Here is a 24638-nt window from a genome sequence, read left to right as displayed (position 1 = left end):
AGGGAGTCTTCCCTGGTTTCTACTACTTTTACCAAGGACATCACAGTCATTTAAATACTATTACAATATGATGCTGCTTTTATATCACAGAACTGACTAATAACCCCTCTTCCATTTGCTGCTTTAAAACCAGTATAAGCATACTCTTCACTTCAGTTTGTGACATTTCTTGCTGCTGCTAAATAGGGAATAGTTTAACTGTATTTCTGATTCTGCCATCAGAAGCCTTTATATCCCATTACAAAGACACACTGAGATAGGAGATGAAACTGGTAAGGAGTTTTATCAAATAAATCTCAGCCCTGCTGCTTGCCACAGCCTGAATAGAGAGTATGTTTCCTCTTCTGGTTTGATTCCAGCTCTTCACAGTGATCTACAGAAAAATAAAAAAAATTTATTTCTGCCCTTTTCTTCCTAATTCATTACTTTTTTTTTTTTTTATGTTCAGTACAATCTCTCATCTTCCTGTATCTGTAAGTAATGCCTGAAGTGTTCTGTTCAGTCAAAATGTTTTTCCCACTCTCAGCTGATGGAGCAAATTTTTGGCAACTTTTGAAGATACTTTAATCCAGAACATTTCCCAGACATGTGAAAGTTTATCATCATTGTAACAATGTCTGAATTTTTTAAAACTGTAAAAATGAGAATAAAAATTCTCTTTCCAAGACTGAGATTTTATGATCAACAGTCCATCCATATGATTTTATGATTGTAGTCCATCCAGGTCTCTCATGCTTCAGCTTCTTGAAGATTTTGAGGAATTTCTGAAGCATGGGCATAAGCCCAAGCACTTTCATATGACACATGAAATATGCCACTTTTATCTGGGCCCAAACTGGTTTAAGACAGGGTGAACACGTTTGAGTCCCCTCTACGCAAACAATGCTTTTGTAAATATAATTGTGGCTTTGTGATACAGTGATAGCATTAAATAGTATTTGATCATAAAAAAGAATTCATAAAATCAGCTGAGTGGGTGGCAGGGTGGAGACTAAGTACAGACAAAATGTGAACGTGGCTAGTTGAAAAAGAACAACATGGAGACACTTTTAGAAAAGTTAATTTTAAATTATCAATATATTAAACAAGCAAGTGCAGAAATAACACTTCCTTCCCCATACCCTGATGACTAGATAACACAACTCTGGACTCTAGGTGTAACTGAGCAGCAGAGCAGTAAAATACACTTCATTGTTAAAAAAATCTTATTAAAGTTTAAGTCACTTAATCACAAATACATCTCCACTGACTTTAGTCAATTAACTGAATGCACAGGACCTCTTAAGTCTAATAAAATCAGATAAAGAATTCTGCTAGCAAGCTTCCATGAAACAAGGATTTTACACATTGAGAGGCCATACATTCAGTTGTAAGAGAATATTAGACTGCCACCTCTCTATCTCATGGCAAATACTGAAGCATCTGCAAAATTCAAGTAGCAGAGCAATTCTCAATGTATGCACAGCACAAAAATTTGAAGAACTTTCACATATAAAGTCAAAACAAGCTTTTAAAGTTTTTGAGTCAACATTTCAAGTTATTTAGGACCACCAAAAGTATTCATGCGCTCTCCACCAAAGCCACAGACTGATAATGTGTGAGACAAAATCTTGTCATTCCCAATTGTTAAAAAGCAAAAAAGAAACGTCACTAAATAACATATTCTTGTGTACATGCAAATTTTATTTAGGTGATCGAGTCATCTTGGAAGACAACATACTGGCAGACAGCACACATCTAAGCTCCACCAAAAACCACGTGACCATTAATCTCCTCGAGGATTTCACATAAAGCTGACAATTTTTGCTTCCACCAGCAATGCTTATTTACTAAATCCTGGGCTGGACTGCAAGCAATCTTTTTGAAAAGGGAACAACTCATCTGCACAGCAAAGCACCATTTTGTCCTGGTTGTCTAGCAAGGACTCTTGATCTTTGCACTGTCAAGTTTTATCAGCCCACTAAAATAAATAAACAAACAAACATAGATAAATGCCATCCTCCCCAAAGCTCAAGCAGATCCCCAATAGGCAGGATGCACACCCACACAGAACAGTTTGCAGCCAGAAGCAGCACACGTACACACGAACACACTTCAGACAAACAAAGCAAATAACATTTGAACATTCTTGCCAAATGAGATTCTGTTTGTGTACCTCCTTCTCACACATATGCACAAACCCACGTATCACACAGCAAATCATGTTCACAGAACAGAACAAAGACCCTGTGTTATTGTTCTGTAAGGTCTTACAAAATCCCCTTCTTTGTCTAAAACTGAATTAACAGTACTGCTAGAGCCCTGATAATTTAAACATACAAAGCTTGCAGAGACAGACTATAAATTTCTTTTAGAGCAACTGGTAAAGTCAAAAAATACAGATATGCTTTGAGAACAGAAGCTCCTCTTTACAAGCACCTTTATTCAGCAAATTAAAAAAAGTAGAAATATTGCAGCCATTCAAATGCAGACCCTCTGAAAGGACACAACTGGAGCTCAAGGCTTATCACATCAGCCGTGTTTTAACAGAATCTCTTATGGTTACCTTCCCCCCAAACAGAAGTGCTAATAACCAATAAAATAAAAAAGCCACCTTAAAAAAAAACCCTCAAAAATTTCCAAAAACCAGCAAGTTGTCTCCCTGTTTTTAAACCCCAGCACCTTTAGAAAAATGTCATCAAGAATGAAAGAACCATGGTAAAAGAAAAAGATGCATCTTCATAATCATAACTGAACAAAGTATGACACTAAAAGGGATCATTCAGGTAGCACTCTAACGAGGAGCCTGTCCAGCAGCCTCCCTTGACAGGCTGCCCTGACACACATACATCTCGCAAGGCTCAACAGCATCCCTCTGCCGACAAGACATTCTCCTACCTGAAGCTTCATTTTCCAGCATGAATGCACGTGTGTATCCTCAGTGCAGCTTTTCCTGGTTGCATGACTCCTGTTCTCCAGCCTAAAGAGACGGGGGTGCAAGTAGAACTGCAGTCTGCCCTACATTTGGCCGCAGATGAATAGAAAGAGTTGGTGCAGTACTTGCCTGGGCTTGTTTAAGTTGCCTAAATATAAATACTAGTGTAGCTCAAACTAGACTAACTACTTCCTCCAGCTGATTCCAGTGAAAAGAGCTCGTGATGAATAATGCATGAGAGCTCCTATGAACATGCTCCATTCCTTGCAGCAGCTGATGTCTCCCTGCTTCCCCAAAGCAATCCTTAGCAATTTTTGTGCTATGAAGCATAACAATTCTCCAAATGTCCAAAGAGCAAGAAGGATGACCCTTCCAGATCCATTTTCTTTCCTCATTAGTCAAATAGAGCTGGTAATTTTCTTTTTTCTTCATTGAAAATGTACGTAGCTAGAAGTCAAAGAAGGCATAGTAAGCACAGAACCGTATCTCTGTGATAACGTAACACTTGTAAATTCAGTTGCTTAGTAATTAATTTTTCTTATTCTTAAGGGCTGTGAGGGAAGAGAAGCTGTGTAAGGATGAACAGTGAAGACAGCAAAAGAATGTGACAGACCAGAAAATAATACTGTACGAAGAAAGTGGGGAAAAAAATGCTTACTGCAGCTGGTGAGTTCAGTTGACAGTTTACAGAAAAAGATATTTTTCAGGAGAACTTGTTGGGTGGATTAATATGGGGGATAAACTCACCTGCTTATTCTCTTAAGCAACACCTTTTGCTGTGTCAGTAAAATTTTTCAAGCCAACTACAAAAATCAGGTATTCTTGCAACGAGTGAACAAACAGAAGAGTAATTTGCAGGTAATTTATTCGCAAATGCAATTACTGCAATAGGCAAATGTTACTTGTAGGTTTGGGTCTATTTCTCAGAATTGTTTTGCTTTGATTTCGTTGTTAGATAAACATCAAGTTATTTGGCATCTCTGTATCAGTCATCCACTGCAATTCAAGTGACACTGCTGTCCAAACACAAGTGACAAGGCTCTCAAAAGTAGTTTCCTGTAAAGGAAATGTGGCTTGTCAGTCTCCCAAGCAACAAGAGTTCGGGCCAGAGGAAATGGCTTCAAATTGCACCAGAAGAGGTTTAGATTGGCTCTTTGGAAAAATTTCTTCACCGAAAAGGTTGTTAAGTGTTGGAACAGGCTACCCAGGGAAGTGATTGAGTCACCATTCCTGGAGGTATTTAAAAGACATAGATGTAGTGTTTAGAGCCGTGTTTTAGTGGTAGACTTGGCAGTGTTAGGTTAATGACTAGACTCAATGATACTGAGGTCTTTTCCAGCCTAAATGATTCTATAATTTACAGTGAGAGTTCATGAAGCTCCTAAATTCTGAACCATGGCTCCAGTTTGGACTTAATTCTCTAGACAGCTCTGAAATCACATTTCTCAGGTCACATCAAAACTAAAGAGATAGTTTCCACTTTCTACCTCCAATGTATACAGCAGATGAGAGATAAAAGGTGAAGGTAACAGAGAGATTGAACAGAAAGGGATATTCAAGATGTTAGAGTCATCTAAAGCTCAGTCATGACTGGCTGTTACTTTGGAAGGACTCCTCTTTTACCTCTGTTAAAGGTGGTCCTCCTGCATGGATCAAAGCTTATAAACTTATCAAACATAGGTCTCTCCAGATGGCATTATCCAGATAGTCACATTTATTGGCATGTTTTTGCCGTGATACTCTCTGACCTCAGGAATGTGATACACACACCACAAGGCAGAGGAGAGGATTTCCCTTCCCATCAACTGCACTTTTTTTTTTTACAGACCAACTCCATCTTTTCACCCTCATCAGTTCTTGCCACATCCACTTTTAAACTGAAGTTTTCAGATGACTGCACCCTATTCAAAATTCAGTTTTACCACAAAGTGACATGGTACAAATCTGGTGGCAAGGTTCACTCTGAACACACTTTGTTTCTCATATTCTCCCTCACTCAAGGTCAAGGACAACACCCTGAGCTACAGACCTTTTGTTTCATCCAACACAGCTGGTCCCATATCCTGTGCACTCAGTAACTCACTGTTTCTCCCTCCCCCACACACAGAACACTCCTTTTAAAAACTCCAATGCAAAATCATATCCACACAAGCATTATCAGCTCTACAACAAAGGCTGTGGAAGCACTTCACTTACCAATAACCTACAGATAAACAAACCTCAAGGAGGCAAAGTATTGTAACATTTAAGAACTGGGGCCTTAATGTCTTCCTTCAGGCTGCTCCATTATGACTTTAAAACCAACAAGGTTCCAGAGAATTAGCAGGGCTTCCTACAGTGAGAAAGCTGGGGCTCTGCATAAATCCAGCCTTGTACGCCAGGTAAGCTATGAGGCTGAGCATGACAGATGCAGAACTACTTTATAGAGAGAGCTTCTGTCTCTGCAGAGGAAGCCAAAAGGACTACACCTTGTTAGCAAACAAAACTTCTGTCTTAGCTGAACTTGGGCTGCTGTGGATTCACTACCCAGATGTTTTCTTTCATATCTGGAAGATAGTGTTGAATTCTGAGAATTTTTTTTCCAAAGGTTTTAACTCTGAGGCTAATGGAAATGAATTGCTGGAGGGGAGGGAGAAAAACATGCTATAAATACACATTTCTAAGGCTTCTATAAAGGGAAGCACGTTATCTAAGCTCAGTTAAAAATTTCACACAGCCCTTTGGATATTTACCCTCTTCCTCTTAGTACTTCAGGAGGCTGGGTGAAAGGTTATGAGGGTTGGTTTCTAAATTCAATAAGTGTATTACTACCATTACAAAGAATTATGCAAACACAACAAGCTGGAAGAGAAATACGGTGTAATTATGTTGTGCACCAGCATTACACCAGTGAACTCTCAGCAGAACTATGTATTCACGTGGCCCATGGTACTACCCCTGTGACACCAGGTGTTATGTGTAAGTTTCTGGGAGAAGCAAACCAGAACATAAACAGATGAGCATGACAGTAATTAACACATTTTATTATTGCAGACCATTTCTCAGACCATCCTCTCCACTGCATATTCAATTTGAAATATAATGAGAGAATGAAAGCCTATCTACCATCTAACAAGGGTGCTTCATAGGGATTTAAGAAAAAAAAAAAATTGTTTTCCTAACTTTTTAAAGAATAATGAGCTCAGTTGTTTTTTGAATCCATCAGTTGATTTGAAATCATGGGATGTGCACTAAAACACTGCTTATCCATTTATAGACACCCACTCCTATACAAAACCTCCAATTTCTATGTATCAGAGCTTCAGAAAAAACCCCACATGAAAAACAATGATATTGGAAGTCTAAAGCCGTGTGGCAAACCACTCCAGAGTGACTTGAGTCCACGGATTTTTTTAAAGGGACATGATACTTCACTACTTAGAGTTAACACACTCTTGAGTCTTGCATCCCCAAAATAAAGCAATTTGCTGCTTGGGTTTTTTTCTCAAATACTGAATATTTTCAAATACTGCAATCTAACCAATATGTTAAGTCTTATGTTTGTGAAGCTAAAAAGAGCAGTTTAAAATTTAAAGGCATTCAGCTGAACAGCTCTGTATTTCATTTAATATGAGCAGCATTTTGCAGCATTCTCCTGCATGCCTGAACAATCATGTTGCCACTGTGAAAGGAAGAGATGCAGGAGAGGCCTCACCATAGCAAGAACAGTGCTTAGCAAAATCATCTTTCATTCTTGTGCACTTATTAGGAGAAACCTGAAATAATGTGTGTGGAGTAAACTCACAGATATCACTTCATTACATGCTTATGCTAGGGGCCAAGCTGAATCATTTTGGTTAAGTATTTAGCTACTGGCTGGCCAGTTAATTTTACAGTCAAATTTTGTACAGTCTATTTAGTTTCTCCAATTTTTAAATAACTGCAACCTCCTGGGGAAATTCTCTACTAGACCATCTGCTCATTTCCTATAAATCCTCCTTTCAGACCTTGCACAAATTTCTGAGCTGCCAGTCAGAACTTCTTTGATGTCTGGGTGAACAAAACCCCAACTATTCTGTACTAAAACCTGCAGTACAAAAAGATTAGTTATCCCCTGATCAGTAAAATAACAGCACCAAAGTGGGTCATTTCTCTGCAGCACATCTCAAACAGCAGATACACACACTTAGTGGATGAGCACTTACGGTCCTTCCCTGGCCACTGGACAAGCCAGGGGCAATTCACCACACATTTTCAGCTTGTTACTCTCTCTGGAGTTTCTCCGTGTCCAAGCACCTTGTTTGCTATCATCTCAGCTGGTACTGCCTGGGAACAGCTGATGGACGTTTCCCAGGTCTAAGCTCAAAGGAGGGTTGAGAGAAGGGAGAACCAAGTTGAATGGCCAAAAGTGTAATGGGGAAAAATGGCGTAAGGAGATGTTAAATAAATGCACAAGCAGTGTTTCCTATCATAATCATGCTTGTGCAAGCTCTTCTGTGGATTGTGAAACAAACACTGCAGGCTATGCAGATCCAATGATACAACAGACTTTTTTCAAACAAACAAGGCTGGAGGGAGTTTCAGCAATCAGGAACACTCTGAACAAGCTAACAGACTTTGACCTGGCAGACGTTTCTCCAAGTGCATGTGAATTTCACAGTGGGAAAGAGTAGTGAAGATCTTATATCTGTTTTTAATTAAATTAGTGCCAGTCTCCAAACTCTGTTCCAAGCGTTAAGAAATACCACATAACCCACTGTTCTAACCCATGCTTCTATGGAAAAGGCAGAAAGACAGCAGTACCTGTTGTAGGAGCTGACTTTTGTTGATGCCTGTGTCTAACTCAAATACTTGTCCTGCAACAGTCAATTTACAATGCTGCAAAGCAATTAAGAGGTGCTTACCCAAGTACTGTGGGTGTTACTAATGCAACTATAAAACAGGAGTGGGATATAACAATAGGACCTGAAGAACTTTTTTAAAAAGCATTAAAGCACTGACTACAGAAAAAAACCAAAATGAAACCCACCAACAAACCCAAAAAAACCAATTCAGACTATCAAAGACTGGATGGTTGAACACAAAATGAAATGGCCAAGCAAGTAAGGGGCATGTGGAGCTCTGTAATGCTTTTATTTCCTCTCACATCTACATTTTGGGCTCTTTGTTTTGCTTTTTGGCCTCAGAAAATAGAACTGAGCTCAGAACAGTGGATTGCACACAAGTTCTCTCCAGCAAAAACTGCACAGGCAGGAACTAGTTAAGTCACTTTCATAAGCATTTGAGAAATCTAGGAGAAAAAAGTAAAAACCAGAACTTCGCTATAAAGAGGAACTGTACAAGCTTCCTCAAAAGTTTCTCCAAAAAAACCCCCAAAACAACTAAAAAAACTAAAAAAGAACCCACGCAAAGAAACCTCACCCAAAAAGCAACCCATCAGATGCAAAACTTACAACAGCTAAAACCTAGCCAAATATGTAAGAATTCACCAGGAGGGGATACAACAGGTATAGGATCAAGGCTCTGCATTAAACATCCCCAAAAATTCTGGTTATAAACCAGAACATCAGACTTAGTTATTTCTGTCGTAATGACTGCACTGAAAACCAGCAGGGCTATAAAAAATATGGGTTGATCTCACCTGCCTTCCTTCACTCTGCAATCCAGAGACTTGGGTGTGCCTCAGGTTTACTATAGGTAGGCAGAGAGAATAAGTGTTAAATAAGGACTTTAACAATGTACTTCCTGTGTTCCAGTTGGGTACCCCTCCATCATTCTTGGGCAGATGGCAGAGCCTGCCACCACAATCCCGGTGGAGTATGTGTGAGCAGTGGGACCACAAGGAACATTTTCTTGAAGAGGATAAAACATGAGAGTACATTTCAGAGGGGGCCAGAGAAAAGATACCTGGGTTTTCCTGGATGAGGTGCTGAGGGATGGCACTTTTAAAGTAGTTCCTTTAAATGAGTAGCTGTAGCACCAGAGGTAGAAAGGGGTCAAAGAGAAGCCTTTAAGGAATTGCTGGGCTATGGTAGTTATTATTTATCTTCTAGAAGCTTTACAGGTGGGCTTGCGTTACAAAGGTCTGACTGAAACTAACCAAGCTGCTAAAATATTTAGACCTAGATATAAGAACTCTTGAAAGCAAGTATTTGGATCTGGAGATCTAACACAACCTATACATGCTCCTGATCGCTCCTGGGGGCAGCATGATGATTCCTGGCAGTTTGGAAGCAGAGCAGCAGGGCTGGACAGAGGTTAAAACTGGCAATGCTTTCAGGATTTCACAGCTGTCCACCAGTTGTGCTCAGCACGGGATTAGGTAGATTGGGGGCAGTTCGAAACGCTCATAAATCTAGGAACAACAGCAGCACTCTTCGTTGTATCTACATTCAAGAAGAAACAGAGGTCTATAGATGATAGGGGGGAAAAACCCAGGATGAAACAGTCTGCTGTGAACATGATACAGCTGGAACTGAAGCTCTGAGGGGACAATACAGCCCAGGCATATAGGTTGTCTCTCCCCACCTGCATTCATGGGAAAGGCCCAGTTTCCCATGGAAACTGCAAGCTCCCATACACTTCAGTCAGTTCATTCTAGTAGCCATTAAACGCATCTTTCAGAATGGCATTCTTTATTCAGGTTCCAAAACACAGAGAACAAACACTGTAAATGAAATTCTCATACCTGGGCACGTTACCCACTCCAGAAATTCTCCCGCCAACTCTTGCAGAAGAAACACTCCTTACAGCAGCTGTGCTCAGGACATGACTGGGATGAAGTGCAGCCTTGTTGCAATCGTGCTCACCCCATCTGTTGGATGGGACTTTTTTGCCAGTCTGTTGTCGCCTATTAACATTTTCCTAGAGGTCTGTTTTAGCTCAGTAGAACTCCCACCTTTACTATGTCTGATACAGTGGAGTGTTTCCTTCTATCTCCCTTCTTAAATGTTTCCATCTAAAAATAGAACAAATGATACTGATATAAAACATGTTCAATGGTGAAGATCTGACTGATGACAGATCTGATGCTGGCCTTATCAACACAGAATCAAATGAAGACACTTGGTTCCACAAGACTGGTGCTAAGCCAGGCATCAGCCAATATTTTCAATAATCATCTGGAAATTAATTTTCAAAAAACAACATAAGAAAGTTTCTGCCAGTTATGTTTACAGGTAACACAAAGCTTAGCAGGCTGACAAGGCTTACAGACACTTCACAGATACTGAGCATGTGAAACTGATTTGGGGAAAAAACCCCACAGTACTAAAACTGCCTTTTATTTTCACCAAAGTGACACGGGCTGTGATTGCAAATTATACAGGTTTCAGCTTATAAAGCAGAAGTACAGTACAGGATTAGCTATAGAAAGCCGTAGTGAAGTGACAAGTGGAAATGAGAACCTGAATGGGGTTTGAAGACAGGATTAAGGCCATTCATCCCTGCACTACAGCAAGCAGAGTTTTCAGCTTTCCCTCTGAACTGCCAAGGCAGCATTGGAGAATAGAGAGAGGACAAAAACTGGAAAGCCACCGAAATCCTATCAGCAAGAGCAGCACACCTTGCCTTGTAATTAAGACACTTGCTTTTCCAGTGTCCCAACGTTTACTTTCAAACAGGACAAGAGAGGCCCCAAAAGGCTATCTTTCTATCCTTCATTCCCCCTGCCCCATTTACAAGGCAGATGGAAACACCCTACTGGGTGAGATTCCAGAATTTTATCTGTAAGTTTATCTAGAAAGTGCATGACCTCACTTGTTTTTAACACAGAGATAGGTCCAAAAGCACAATTTAAGAGCCTGGTTCAATTAGTCAAGAAAGACTTACTAGCAACTAGCAGCTGAAGCCATGGTTTCTGTGCACTGTGATGGTGAGTGGCATGGAAACGAACTACAAAGTACGACAGAAGCTTTACCTGTCATCTTCAAATCAAGCTGGAAGCTAAAGAAATACCAAATACCAGGAGCTATGGGTTCAATGTACAGAGATAGCTACATGCAACATAACACAGGTCATTCCAAGTCAAATGCGGTCACCCCTGCTGGCCTTCAGTGTCACAAACCTCAAAGGAATCATTAAAATAAAACAAGCTATTTTGAACCACACTGATGGGAAACGGTTTTGGGGGTGGGAGGTGCTACTTTTATGTTGACTCTAGCTAGGAATTAGGACAATTAGCCCTTTATTACCAGTGTCTAAAGATACTTTAATTAATATATATATATATATTTAGATATGTATGTTCTGCTTTGCATATTAAAAACATACAAAATAGGTGTTTTTAAAAAACTTTAATCTGTACTCCAGCATGCCTGTCCCCCTTCTGCATGAACTTCATCATTGTATAGTGATATAGATTTTTTTTTGCTTGGTGATTTGAAGCAGTTTTAAGCCAAATAGTCAAGTTTTTCATATTAATCACAGAAGACAACCAGCTCAGTCCTATTCCCAGCTCTAAGGGAGAAGGTATCTTGGCTTAAGCACAAATTAGCACTGGCCGTACCCAGCGGACCTAATTTGCTGGTGTTTCCATGAAGTACCCTAGTTCTTCCTTTGTCACAACTTAAAATTGCTATGATTTAAAGTTTACAGGTATGAGGCTGTGCTTCACTTCTCCCAAATATCCCAACTGTGGTGCATGGAAACAGGAAGATCCCATTTAGGGGTCACTACCACAAATCTGCCTGTGGATGTTGCAGTAACTCCAGTGTCTCTGGAGTACCTGAAACCTATTAGCAGCCAAAGAGGATGCCACATTCCAGTATTTCATGCAGAATGAAGTTGCTTAGCTGTTATGTTAACCAGCTCAGAGAAATTAAGATGCAAAAATTAGTAAATGTTTCACTTCATTGCATACAAGGCTGCCTTGTAATCTTTACCCAAATAACGTGCTTTCAGTCATCTGAATAACAGTAAACAAACCTAAAGAATACTGGAGGGAAACAAAGCCCAAACAACTCTTCCATATTCTCTGGGGTCAACCAAAAGTTTTCACTGTTATTATGCATAAAATATAAAGCAAAAAAGTATCACACAAGCCACTAGCTGAGGCAAACACACATTGCTTCAACCTGAACAATCCATAAATCACCTCCTCTGGCATCTACTGCTTGGGAATATTACTAGAAATAGACAGGCAGATGATTGCCAGGAGAAACTTTACAACTGACATGGGGTTTGTGCATCTAGACACAGCTGGCTAAAACACTTCTGGGGTCTGCAATTTTCCATTCAGGAAAAGCTACCAATGCATTACAAGGCTGCCCCTTCACCACTTTACAGGAAAAATAAGTAAATTGATTAGTTGATATTCAAAAATGCCAAGATCAGCCTCTTTTAAACTTTTAAAAGATCTTTTTTAGGCTCCTCTATCTAAATTCTGGGAAAAGGATAATTTCATACTTCTTTTAAGAATTTTATGCCAATGCATAATTATCAAAAGATATTATATACAATATGCTTAACTAATGAACCCAACTACACACTAGAGAGTGAATTTGACTTGAGTGTTAGAAAAAAATCTGACTTTTTAGATAGAAATAGCCATAAATACTTGTACGTCTGTGAGACCTACAGCAGTGATTTTCCAAGGTGTACGTACTGAAGAGTAGGAAATACAATTATCCTTCAAGGCAGTAAGGCACACTGGAAATCTGTGACTCCAAATCCAGCTTTGATATAGAACTCAGTAGGTTACACAAAAATTATTTTAAGGTTTCTGAAAAACCTAAGCACAAGATGCAAGTTTATTACTGAAAATGTTCTAATGTTAAAAATACACCAAAAATTGCTTCCACACTCAAAGAATCTGAGTATATGAATATCTGTGCTAAACACACCCACTTCCAGATACCCTGACAGATGCACAACATGTGTGCAGAGCAGTTGGTGACATAGCCCCAGATTCTTGCCTCCAGGAACACCAGAGATGCTGTACCCTTAAAGAATATGGTGGAAACATGTAGTGCTTACTTAGCACAGGGGTGAAATCAAATGCTGCAGACTCAAGGACAATCCTCTCCTTTACACTAACAGCCACCTGTAGTTAAGGTGCACAAGCAATCAGATGCAGTCTACATTTAAGCAAATGAAAAAATTATAAACAGGCCACTTTTCCTCATTTTCATCAACATTAAAGTAGTGCTTATTTACAGGAAGAGAGGACTGGGATGTAAATAAACTTAAACCTCAATAAATAGGTGATTCCGCTCTTTCCTTTGTCTTTGAAATTCAGTTCTTGACTGCTAAAAAATGAAATTCTGAATTTCAACCACTGACCTCATAGAATACACAATATGGGCTTGCTCAGTAATAAAAGTATGCTTTGACTTGTGGCTGTCATGCGAAAATCTCCGTAAGAAATTTCCTAAAACAGGAGCTATGTCTGCTGTCAGAGAGAAGCATATTTAGTAGCAGATGAGAGACCATCACTTCTGGGACCAAGAAAAAAGCTAAATGAATCCCAAAGGTGGATTTTGTTTCTAGGTGTGAGAAGTATTGACTTAGAAGGCTGTACTCCTAAGAGCTTATATTTCAGCAAAGCAGGGAGAAGCAATTTCTGAAGAACAACTTCCCCTGCCCCTGTCAAAAATTATTCATAAATGGCGTAAAGGCCAAGTAGAATTAGCTAAGTTCAAGGTGCAAATCTAAGCCTATATATAATTTTGCAGAAGTTTTACCTGTAAACCACTGGGGTGCAGGGTTTAAGGGGAATCAGCAGCTTAAAGCTAGACACAGTTTTAAAACCCCCTGAGGTTCAAATACTACACCATGCCTCCCTGGCAGAATTGTTAGTCTTTGTTCTTCTCTCAAAACAAGCCCAAAACAAAACACCCTAGAAAACAACTCAAAACCCAACCTATTTTATTTCACCAGGCACAGAAACACATCTGTCTGAAAGATCAAATCACCACACAGTCATTCATTATGCATCAATGCATGAGGCAAAACATCCTACAAGAGGAAAAAACATCTGGACTTCTGGGGTGTCTCATTTACAGAAATTACGTTTAATAAATGAACTTTAAAAATCAGTTTGCAGGAATCTGACAGTCTCACTTTAAAGAAACAGTATAGCCAATGGATGATGAAAATCACTACAATCAAGTCTTGACTAATGTCTTTGTGGAGCTGTGATGATTTCAGCAACACAGGTACTTATTTATATGCACATATAGATCACTGTGGGATCATGACTGACACACATCTCATTAGAAGGCAAACAAACAAGTGTGCTTCTGCCAGGGAAGAAAAAATATAAACTTTAAAGTCATGACTTCAGATCCAGGGCTCCCTTTATGGAAAGTTGTTGCACATTAACATACACGAGAAACATTAACAGACCTGCAAAACACCACCAAAACATACGTGACTATCATGTAATTAAACAGCATCAGCACTTGTTTTAGAGTATAGTATTTTTTAAAGAATGACTCTCAACTTTTTTAAGTGAGCTGCTAATGAAAGCCAGATAGAGATTTTGTTAATATCAGAGAGGTGATTTAATATTCAGGTTAATGTGACAGCTACAGATTGTAATCATTAACTCTAAGTTTCTGGTCTTGAGACATCAAAGTAAGGAGTTCACATGCAATAAGGAAAGTTAAAACAGAGATTGTATATAAATGAGTGATTATAACCAAACAGCAAAATCCGAAACTACCAAAGTTTATTCTCAGAAGAATCACTACCTAAAACTCTGCTGCTGTATCAACTGCTGTTAGTTTTCATAATGTTTACTGAATTTTTAGAAGAAAGAGTTTTCTCCTCTTTTCCCTCAAAACCCTTTCAGAAATCATTTCCCACACTTTGTCTTTTGTAATTCATCCCCACTCAGCAGCCATCTGTTCCTTTCCTCACACACACATGCTGTACACACTCCAAAACAAACACAATGCAGAATCAAATGGCGTGATCTGACTTTTTTGTTAGGACTGCTCAAGCGGGAGCAGCTCCCTCCCATACCATCCCCTCCCTCCCACTTCCTGCCTCCTCTTTTCTCCCTTCATTGGGGTTTGCTGGAAAGCAGCATGTACTAACTTCTAAGAGTAGGGCTTGAGAGGACCAGCTTCTCATCCTGCACTCAAGCATAGTAAGAGCAGAAGTTCAGGAAAGTCACAACATTTTGCATGTTCACCACGACCAAGATCGAGCAATGCTCACCTTCAGGGGGAAGACCCCTCTGCTCTCCACATACCCTATGCCCACCATGTTCTGCAGCAGAGCTTTGGGCCATCAGCACAACCATCTGCAGACTGGGACTCTGGCAAAGTAGACATCTCAAAGGACATAGTGGCAAAGACTTCCAGGTGCTCAGCTTTTATCCATACACCTGAAGTTCTTTACAAGGCTAGTCAGCAATGCCAGCCCTCTTTCACAGATGGGAGTCAGGACAGCACAAGAACCCAAACGATTTGCCCAATACCATCTAGCAGGGTGGTAAAACAAAAACAAATCCCAAATTACAGACCTGGTTTAATTCAGGCCTAGCCGCACTCTGTGCTCTTCTTGACAGTTTTCCAGGTACCACACCAAAGGTGAGGTAAGTCATGCTCTTGCTGGAACACATGGGACAGAACAAAAAAGCCCTTAAGCTGCCAAGGGGCAGGAAGAGTGGGAAGTGTAACTTTTTCTAAGACATGCTTTATGATCCATTGAAAAACACACCAAGTAAAAGCCAAGATTTGAATTGTCAGGAAAGGTCTTCACAATTCCCACTCTGAGCCTATGCCTATAAGCAGTACAGCAGAAGTACATTCTGCTTCTCACAGAAGAGAAAAAGAATATTCAGACAAAAATCCTTCCATAGTTAGCCAGTTTCTATACAGAGCAAACTTAAGAAAGGAAAAATGCCAGGCCCAGTGTTAATATATGACATAGTTACACATAAAGACACAAATCACAGCACAAAAAAAAAAAGAAGTAAAATTCTCAAAGGATTTAGAGCCTGGCTGCTGAATGAATGATTTGGTTTAATGGGCAAGCAAAACCAAACACACACACACACACACACACACAGCCTTACGAAGTCTGAGTATTTGGACTGAATTCAGCCACGCAGAGATCTCATTCACAGCTCAAAGTCCACAAAGTGAATGGAAAAAGTCAGAGCGCTTCCGTACCTTAAAAACAGCTTTCGAAGTGTCACTCTAGATTCAACAATACAAAGCACACAGCTTGAGAAACTGCTCTGTGACTACAAACTCTTGCAAATGCATTTCTTGCCTTTTTTTTCCCCCCAAGTCCTGCTTTTCCACTAAGATGTGGCTTATTTGAATCAATAAGCCACATTACCTTTCCTGTCACAGGATGCAAGAGATCATTACAAAGGCAGAATAACTTTACAAAGATACACCACAATGTACTTCTCTCACCATAATTTCATCCAGACAAATTAGGCACTCAGTATACGTTCAAGCTGACAGCTTTGAGAAGTACCTGGATATATCAGGGACAATCACAGCATCTCTGCTGAGCATGTAACAGCCAGTTATACTACACAGCACTTAGAAAACAAGAGACGTGACCAGAAGGGAGTTTCAGCTGATCAACTGGAATCATCAAGTTTAAATCTGACTAGAACATTGATCTGCTTCTGTGATAAATGCTGTGTGATCTTTGATGATAACTGGGTATCGATTCCCAGGCTGAGACTACTGAGAAGAAACAGTACTGTGCCCAAAAATGACTTGCACTAGTATCTCATGATCTCTCATTCAAACACTGATCCCACCCATCCCTGATCTGCTTATGAGATCTGCAGAGATCACAGCATAGGAGGCCAGGGTTGGTGCACATTTTTGTAAGAGCAGTGAAAAGCTATTGCTGAGGGAGCTTCACTCACTGCAGTAACACTTACTAACAATTTGCAGCAGATACCAGTGCACTTCAGTGAGGAAGGCACAAAGCCCTCAAAAAGACTGTGCTATAACAAAACAAACCCAGAACAACACCTCAATCACATGCCAGCATCATTTCCTTGTTTCCCATCAGATCCCAAGAGCTGTTTGCTTTTGCATGCGTTAGGAAACCTTGCTGCCAGCATACTGCCCACAAAACAGGGGCAAGGGGGGTTGTGGCTTCTGACACACAATAGAATGACTCTCCCTAACATCAAGTAAGCATGAAACTATTCCTAGTGAAGGGTAAGTAAGAAGCTAATGATGGTTATTAATAGCCCTTAAAGCTATCAGTTCATCTGAGTTAAATGCAAGAGTAATAATCCCTTTATGACCTTCCGTATTTTTACTGTGGAAATGGACAACGTTTCATGAAATACTGCTTCTAACCTCAGATTTCAAATACTTTAAATGTTGAAAATTACATCAACCTGAATCTACCAGGCTCTGGTATGTATATGTATCACTGAGGACTTAGACCAGAAATGGTAGGCAAAAGCCTTTCCTCTTAACACTTCTTCAAATTCAATACGATTTTTGCCAGTCTTCCACAAGTATTGAATCTACAATTGAATCTGCCATGAGGCATGCCTAGGTATTATACATCACTCAGTTAGGTATTATACATCACTCAATCTGAGAAACTGGATTGTAATGATGAAGGTGCTAAGGATTTCTTGCTGTTCTTTACTTAGTCACAAGTCACGAGTGCATAAAATCTGCTCTTGTAGCAAGGAAAACTAGAATAAAACCAAGCCTTAACCTGAAATACAAGAGCTACATCTTGACCAGAAGCATAGAAGTGAAGAAATAGTAAGAGATCTGTACTGTTCAGCTTGAGAATTTTTCCTCTGCAACTCTACTACATATATGAATAACTAACCACATTCATCATCACAAAAGATAGCAGAATATAAGGCATACTCTGAGGAATAGGAGAAATACTGATTTTTCAGAGACTGGTGGAAGTTCTCTCTCTAGGCACATTGGTCCTTCATTTTCTGCTGCTGTGCTTCTTGAGCCTTTCCTCCAAAGGACTTCCTACAATGCAGAATATAGGTACCAACAAGCCAAAGGTCTGGTTTGAAACAGCAAAAATGAAAGCAAGACAAAATTTCATCTGCTAGATGACACTCACCGTGGCTTTAGCCACAGCTTGTTAATAAATAGGAGAGATACGCACATGAGTCTGCTCAGTCTATAAAGTGCACACTTGGAAATGCACTTGGTCTAAGCAGCTTGGTACTACAAAGCAAACCTACGTATTTATCTGTGAAGTAGTACTATTGGTTTTGATTGTGGTTTGTGGTTTGTTTGATTTTGTTCAGATTGTCAAGTGGCTTTGTACAACTCAAAATATTTTAAGACTACAGTGTTCACATTTGTTTGAGTTACTTACTGTTCCTGCACAGAAAAGGTAAGAAATTTACTATTCTTATTACATAATAAAGGTAAGGTAAGAAAATCATGGAACTCGAATCAAACTGTGAAATGTTACACATTTTTCTCAAAAACTATTTTACGTCTTTGCAGACGTAAGAACTGTGCCTAGGCCAACCACAACGAAATAGCTGTAACCTATGTTGTCTAATGAGAATGCAACTGAAATATGAAAGTATTGAAGTTCCACTGACTTTGTACTGTAACACCTTCTTTCTCGGTTTTACTTAGTATCCATGACTTGTACAGTACATATTATCTAGGGCACAACAACTACCTACAACTGCTCAGCAGATTTGCCCAACACAGGATCACGTTCAGCTGCATGCTGCTCTTTATCTTGGAGTGGATGCTATCTCAACAGAAAGCAGGCATTCTGAAACTAAAATCTGACTAAAAATATGGCAAGGATAATCTAGAAATTCTTCTTTTGCATCCCATCTCCCTTTTACTGTATTCTTCAAATATGAGCAAAATTCACAGTCTTGGCCAGTGGGTCTTGACTGCATCCAAGAATTAACAGGGACTCTGACTATAAAGTACTGGGAACTAACTGATGCAATGTGAAAAATTAACCGGATTGGTCAAAGTCAGCACATTAACAACCTGACTGCCCTACAGCTCATTTTTAAGATCCAGCACTAAAGCTTAACACCAGAAGCAGGAGTGAGGAACGGAGTATAAAAGCCAGGCTCATGTGCACAGGGGCAGCCACAGTGTCAGTATAGCTGTGCATCAGGGACAGCAGGCAGCTCACCCAGAGGTTCAGCTGTTCCAGTTGTAGTTTTGGCAGAATGCAGGACACCCGGGGATGAATGAATGTGCTGATGAAGACAGGAAGGACAAGACTTGGAAAACATGAAGTGTTTCCAAGTTAGCTTAATCTATTGCTTGCATGGTCCCACTTCCTCTTCAGTGTTGCTCATGTGTAAACAAGTATTCGGTTCTGTTTCTAACATGCTAAGGCATGAAAATATAACAGCAACCCTGCAAGGGGAACAATAATCAACATTTCAACTAGTTATCATGAAGGAAACACAGGGGAGATTTGTTAACACCAAAGTCACTGTGTTCGAAATAAAAAGCATGTTTAGAAGGAGAGTTAGGACTCTCACTTCCAGGCCCACTGCATGGTTAGAGGCACAAGTTGTTCTGATCTGCCTCCTAACCTCCATCACCCCAGAGCAGGGTAGTAACTTCACAGCACTGCCCTGCATTTGACAAAGGAGCTGTCTCACTCAGCACATACAGTTACTATACGGGAGAGCACCAAAGGGAAGAAACAGCAGTGCCCTCTTACCTAGGGAGCTGCCCAGACAGTAACTGTATGCGACAGGCAGGAAGCAACAGATTCCAGCAGACTCCTGAGACAAGGTGCTTCATAGATTAGAGCATCTCCTCTGTGATAGTAACTTCTTGCCCAGTCCTGGTAACCAAAAGCAGCAGTGTGCCAGCCTCATTAATTACTGGTTTAAGAATCTGAAGGGCTAGAATCCATTTTAAGATGTTACTAAGGAAAAGACTCAAAAAAGCCAGTATTAGGACAGTTTATTTTTACTGGTGACTTTGGTAGGTACAATCTGGACAGCTGTCAAGTGAAACAGGTAGTCAGGGCAAATGATCCCAACACATCAGAAACAACTCTTGCACCCTACTCAAAGTTAGTGTTGGTGAATCCCTTTCTGTAACACGACAGTGCCTTTCTAGTCCCTTTTACATTAGCTACACCTTGTCTGTACTCAGCATCAGTCTAGACCTCCTCATAGTTAACCACTGCTGAGGAGTCCAGAAAGCAAACCCTGCAGCTGTACCTTAACGTGAATGTTCTCTTGACCTCATTTTAAGTTAAAGCTAAAAAACCACAAAGAGGTTTCTGTGGAACTGACAGATAATATCAGATCAATGCAGTACAGTGTACACTGTACATGATGCACATTAACATCTTTGGGCTGGATCAGAGACACAGTCCAGGGATAAATAAGGTTGACATGTGAAGACTAGACATAGTATGCTATTAAAAACTGTTAAGTAGTGTATTGATTGGATTTTAATGGACTTATAATCAGTAGATACTTCAGATACTTCTGCATTAGCACCACAGCAAGACCTCAGATTGATTCCGCCCACACACATGCTGCCAAATTAAGAATACAACTCATATTCCATAACACAGTACAGTTTGTACACACATGCGTGTCTAGAGCCTTCCTTGTGATATTCTAGTCACTATGAAATACAACACAGCTACTACATGCTACTGAGATCAAAGGAAAACAGGATGCATGGCTACATATAGAGGTTCACGTTTCATGTAATTTTTCTTTAAATACACCTGTAATAGCTTCTACAATAATGGAATTAGAGCCATCATCCAAATCCCTGTCTGCCTTGAATTCTTACGCAAAATAGATGGCTGTAGCTTGCATTTTGCAGAATTTACTCAACAGCAATCTCTAGAATTTTACAGCCAGCTGCTTTAAAACAGCAAACACAAAAATAAGGAGATAATTTGGTAGCATTTGTCCTCACTAAAAGCAGCAGTAACACAAGGAGTCGGGGCTTTGGAACAGAATCAGGTCTGATCTGGTAACCCCTATCATTTTATACTTAGATAACTTCCTGTGAAAATTAAGCATATCTGACAGTACCTGTTCCTCTTTTTCTTTGGTCTTGCTCCTGGAGACTCTGGAAGAGGTAACATCCTGAGCTGGAATGACAGAGATTTGATGCAGTGGCATGTTCATCACACCGCCTTGTTTGGTCCTTTCATTTACAGGAAGGAGGCTTGAAGGCAGTGCTCATTCCGTGCCATTGTAAGGCCTTGCAACTAAAAAATAAAAATATTAGATGATGTTAAAGTAGCTTGAAATGCAATAATTTCTAAACCAAAGCTACGCCATCCACTCGACCAACACCCATCTCTTATTTTCTCTGGGTTTTGGTGCACTGGCTGGGTGAGAAGAGACACAGAAATTTTAAACAATTTTAACTAGACAGGTCAGAGCAAAATTAATGCAAAATGAATAAATAAATTCTCAACCAGTTCTGAAAGCATTCTGAGAGCAGAGCTAGAGGGCAGGGGTCATGCTTGAATCTGCTTGGATAGGGAGAAGGAGGAAGAGCAGCTCTCCAAGCTGAGCATGCTACCTGAAGGTGCAGAGAGCAAAGCTCATACAGGTAAGTTTCCTAAACTGCCAACCCCACCATACTGGATTGAATTGCCTCAGGAGTCATCCTAAAACAAAGCAAATGCTGTAATTTTGGCTAAAAACAGGCAATAGCCTGCATTTGACTCTTGTCATTTCTATAAACGTACCACTGTCAGATGAAAGACGTATCACGTGAGATGCTCCCTTCCTAAGACTGTTAGAGATTAATATAAACAAAATCCCTCACCAGGGATTGTGAATTCACTGGATGGACTACACACACTTTATCCTTCTTTTACTAATATAACAGGGAAGCATTACACATAGGAAAGATAGTGATAGACAAATTAGCCAAAATTAGCCATGCTAATCTGAAAGGCAGGCATAATTAACCATACCTTTTATTAGATTAGTGAAGTTACATTAAATAAAAAGCTTTTTGAAACATGTAACATCATGGAGTGCTTATTTGGAATGTAACTTACCACAAATGAGACACAATCAATTGTGTTTAAAGAACAGATTAAAAGGGCATTACCACAGCAGGGACTATAATAAATAAACTAAATAATGCACTGTTCTTCTGTTTCCATAACATACCAACTTTTTGTTTGTCTGGTTTTGAATCTGCAAAAGCAGAAAGCAGAGACTAGATAAATGCCCTATGTATTATGTTGTTTAGCAATTTGGTAGTATAGCTTAGCACTTAGTGCATACCCTTAACTTAATACTGCACACATTTTTTATTTAACATTTAATTGGAAGTTCTGAAGATAGAACCAGACCATTCAGCATCTTTCGTGGAATCAAAAACCTAGAAAGCTTGGCCTATTTCCACTAGACTTCACAGGAGTACTGCAGTTGTATAAAATGAAAACAGGATCAACTATTTTAACTGCTTTTGATTAAACAACAGGAAAAAAATATTACATGTTCCAAGGCTTTATATGGAGAATGATAGTTCACTATCCTCTTTGCACTGAGGGGGAAAGAATTATCAAAGGTCATAGAGCAAATCATGAACAAAACCAAAAATGTATGCAAGGCCTGCTGCATCCCAGTCACACACTCCATCTGCTGCATGATGCTGTTTACCCGTTTGAGCACTCAGCCAAGTTCAAGAGCTTTAGTGACACGTGGGCAGGATTTATGTTACTTCCATAGAGGCCAAGACAGTGCATCATAAAGCACGCATGAGAGCTTTAAAGGCAACGCCTCCGTAACTTTCAGGCATCGCTTACTTTAAAAGTAAAATATATCACTATGCATAAACAAGCACCAAGGACACTTCCTTACTGGAAGACAAAGGGAAACACGGGATTTACCAGCATTATTGAATCTCAGCATAAAGAGAAAACACAGAACCTCTTCAGGTCCTCCACACACCTGCTTAGCTACATCCTCTAAAGGAGCCAAGCCAGAGGGAATATAAACATGGGCTGAGATGGGAATATCAAACTACAATAAACAAGGCAGGAAGGGAAGGTATTTTCCCAAGAAAACAGAGAAATTAAATCCAAAGAATGTCAAGCTTCAATGAAAATATGCCAGGTAATACGTTCTGTGCTATTGCCAGTGGTAACAGAGCAAAACGGAAGGAATTCAACCCTGCTCTGTGTCCCCCCCTCAAAAAGGGTTCTGGGCTTGCAGGCAAGGACACGTTTTGACTGTAAAGAGAACAAGGAAAATTATTAGAAAACACAGTTAACCTTCTCTGATGATGGCAAACAAGTCAAACCAGTTTTTCTGCAGGTACTTCAAGGACAGCAAGTGTTAGAATTCTTTGAAAGAGCTCAAACAGCAGATATAATCCAACTGGGTATTCAAAGATGATGTGAAACAGCCTTCCTCTGGTAAAGAAGCCTGGCAGATGCTCTAATAAAGCCTGCCTTTGTTCAAAGGTGGCTTATAGAAAGCTGTAAACTAAACCCAGATGCCACCCTGCCACATCCCCAATCTGCTGGGTCCCTAACAATGCACACAACTCAAATTCTCTCTGTATCAACCTAAAGCACTTTAACTCCACAGTGCTAGTTAAAAGATAAAGTTACGTGAATGAACAGACCATCTGCAGTACTGAGTACAGACAAGGACGTCAGAAAAGCCAACACAAAGCAAGTTATGACAAGCTCCACAGGACATTCCACAGCTAAATTAATTCCTTGTCCTACCTGATTCAAAGGTGGGGAGCTGGGCACCTGAGAAGTGGGATCCAAACTTGAAGCACATCAAACTGGGGGCCTGCCAAAAAGGAAGACATGCCAAGGCACAGGGACTGCTCCTAGATAGTCCCTTCTTTTCAGGATTCCAGTTAGACATTCAGGCCATACCTCACACCAAATGAGAATTCCTCATTACTACAGCATCTCCATCCAGTGCCCAGGAGGTGGCAGATAAGGGCTCAGCTTCCTCCTCCGCTGTGTTTTATTTGGTTGCTAACTTCCTGCAAAGCTGGCTCGGGCACATGGGAATGCCAAGACAGAGGACAGCTTGAAAAGCTCAACTGTTCCTCTTTTCTGTAGCCACACTGGTTCCTAAAAGATGGGCTCCAGCCATACTGCCCTTCCAGAGAGTCTTTAGAAACAAATACCATTTCAAAAGACAAAAGAGGCCAAAATCCTGGCTGCAGAGCCCACAGGTGATCTTAGCTCAATGAAGCTAAGATTTCACCCATCTAGGTAGTCCAGTTTTGCTTTCTGCAGGACAGGCAAAACAGTCACTAAAAATGCCTGCAGTCACGTATAACCACAACAGCTGGGTCCTCACTACATTGCTAGAACAACAAAAGCTGCAGCAAAACCAGTCAGATTCAGAGAAAAGAGGACAGAGTCTCTCAAGGTAGTTGAGAGGTACAAAAGGAAGGAAAAGCAGGCACATGACTTGGTCCTGGTGGCTGGGGCATTCCCCTGAACAGTACATCTGATAGAAGCAGAAAATTAGGTTCTTCTGGGTTATCAGCATGAAGTACTTGGTGTTAAGGAAACCTTCCAGTCTGACCAACCATGAGACTCTCTGGCAGTCACACTCCCAACACCAGAGACTTTCACTGCTGGGACTGAAGCCCCTTCACAGCAGGCGGCTCCCATGAGCCCACGAGAACCCGGCTTGACTCCCTGCACACCCCACTCACAGTCAGACGGGGTTTCCCATGGCAGGGTCTCAGACGTCTTGTTCCACAAAGCCATTTATTCACAGTGCAGTAACACAGAAACAGCCTGAGTCGGCACCTCCAAGGAGGACCCTCAACAAAGGACC

General features: G+C 40.3%; 1 protein-coding gene across 3 annotated transcripts in view; it reads right to left on the bottom strand.

Annotated features, from left to right (window-relative positions):
• MARCHF8 (membrane associated ring-CH-type finger 8) overlaps window positions 1-24638 on the bottom strand; it is a 90601-nt gene that overhangs the window by 47767 nt on the left and 18196 nt on the right. For 2 of the 3 annotated variants that reach the window (XM_048310718.1, XM_048310720.1), the window contains exon 2: window positions 20883-21061. In XM_048310718.1, coding sequence (XP_048166675.1) covers window positions 20883-20978 — 96 coding nt within the window. In that variant the 5' untranslated portion in view covers window positions 20979-21061. Of the gene's footprint in view, window positions 1-2877; window positions 3053-20882; window positions 21062-24638 lie in introns of those variants that run through there. The other variant, XM_048310719.1, reaches the window with a different exon arrangement.

The sequence above is a fragment of the Corvus hawaiiensis genome, chromosome 8, assembly GCF_020740725.1.
Source record: "Corvus hawaiiensis isolate bCorHaw1 chromosome 8, bCorHaw1.pri.cur, whole genome shotgun sequence".
Taxonomy (NCBI): Eukaryota; Metazoa; Chordata; class Aves; order Passeriformes; family Corvidae; genus Corvus; species Corvus hawaiiensis.
The sequence above is the reverse complement of the archived record's forward strand: the minus strand, read 5'-3'. Positions and strand labels throughout refer to the sequence as shown.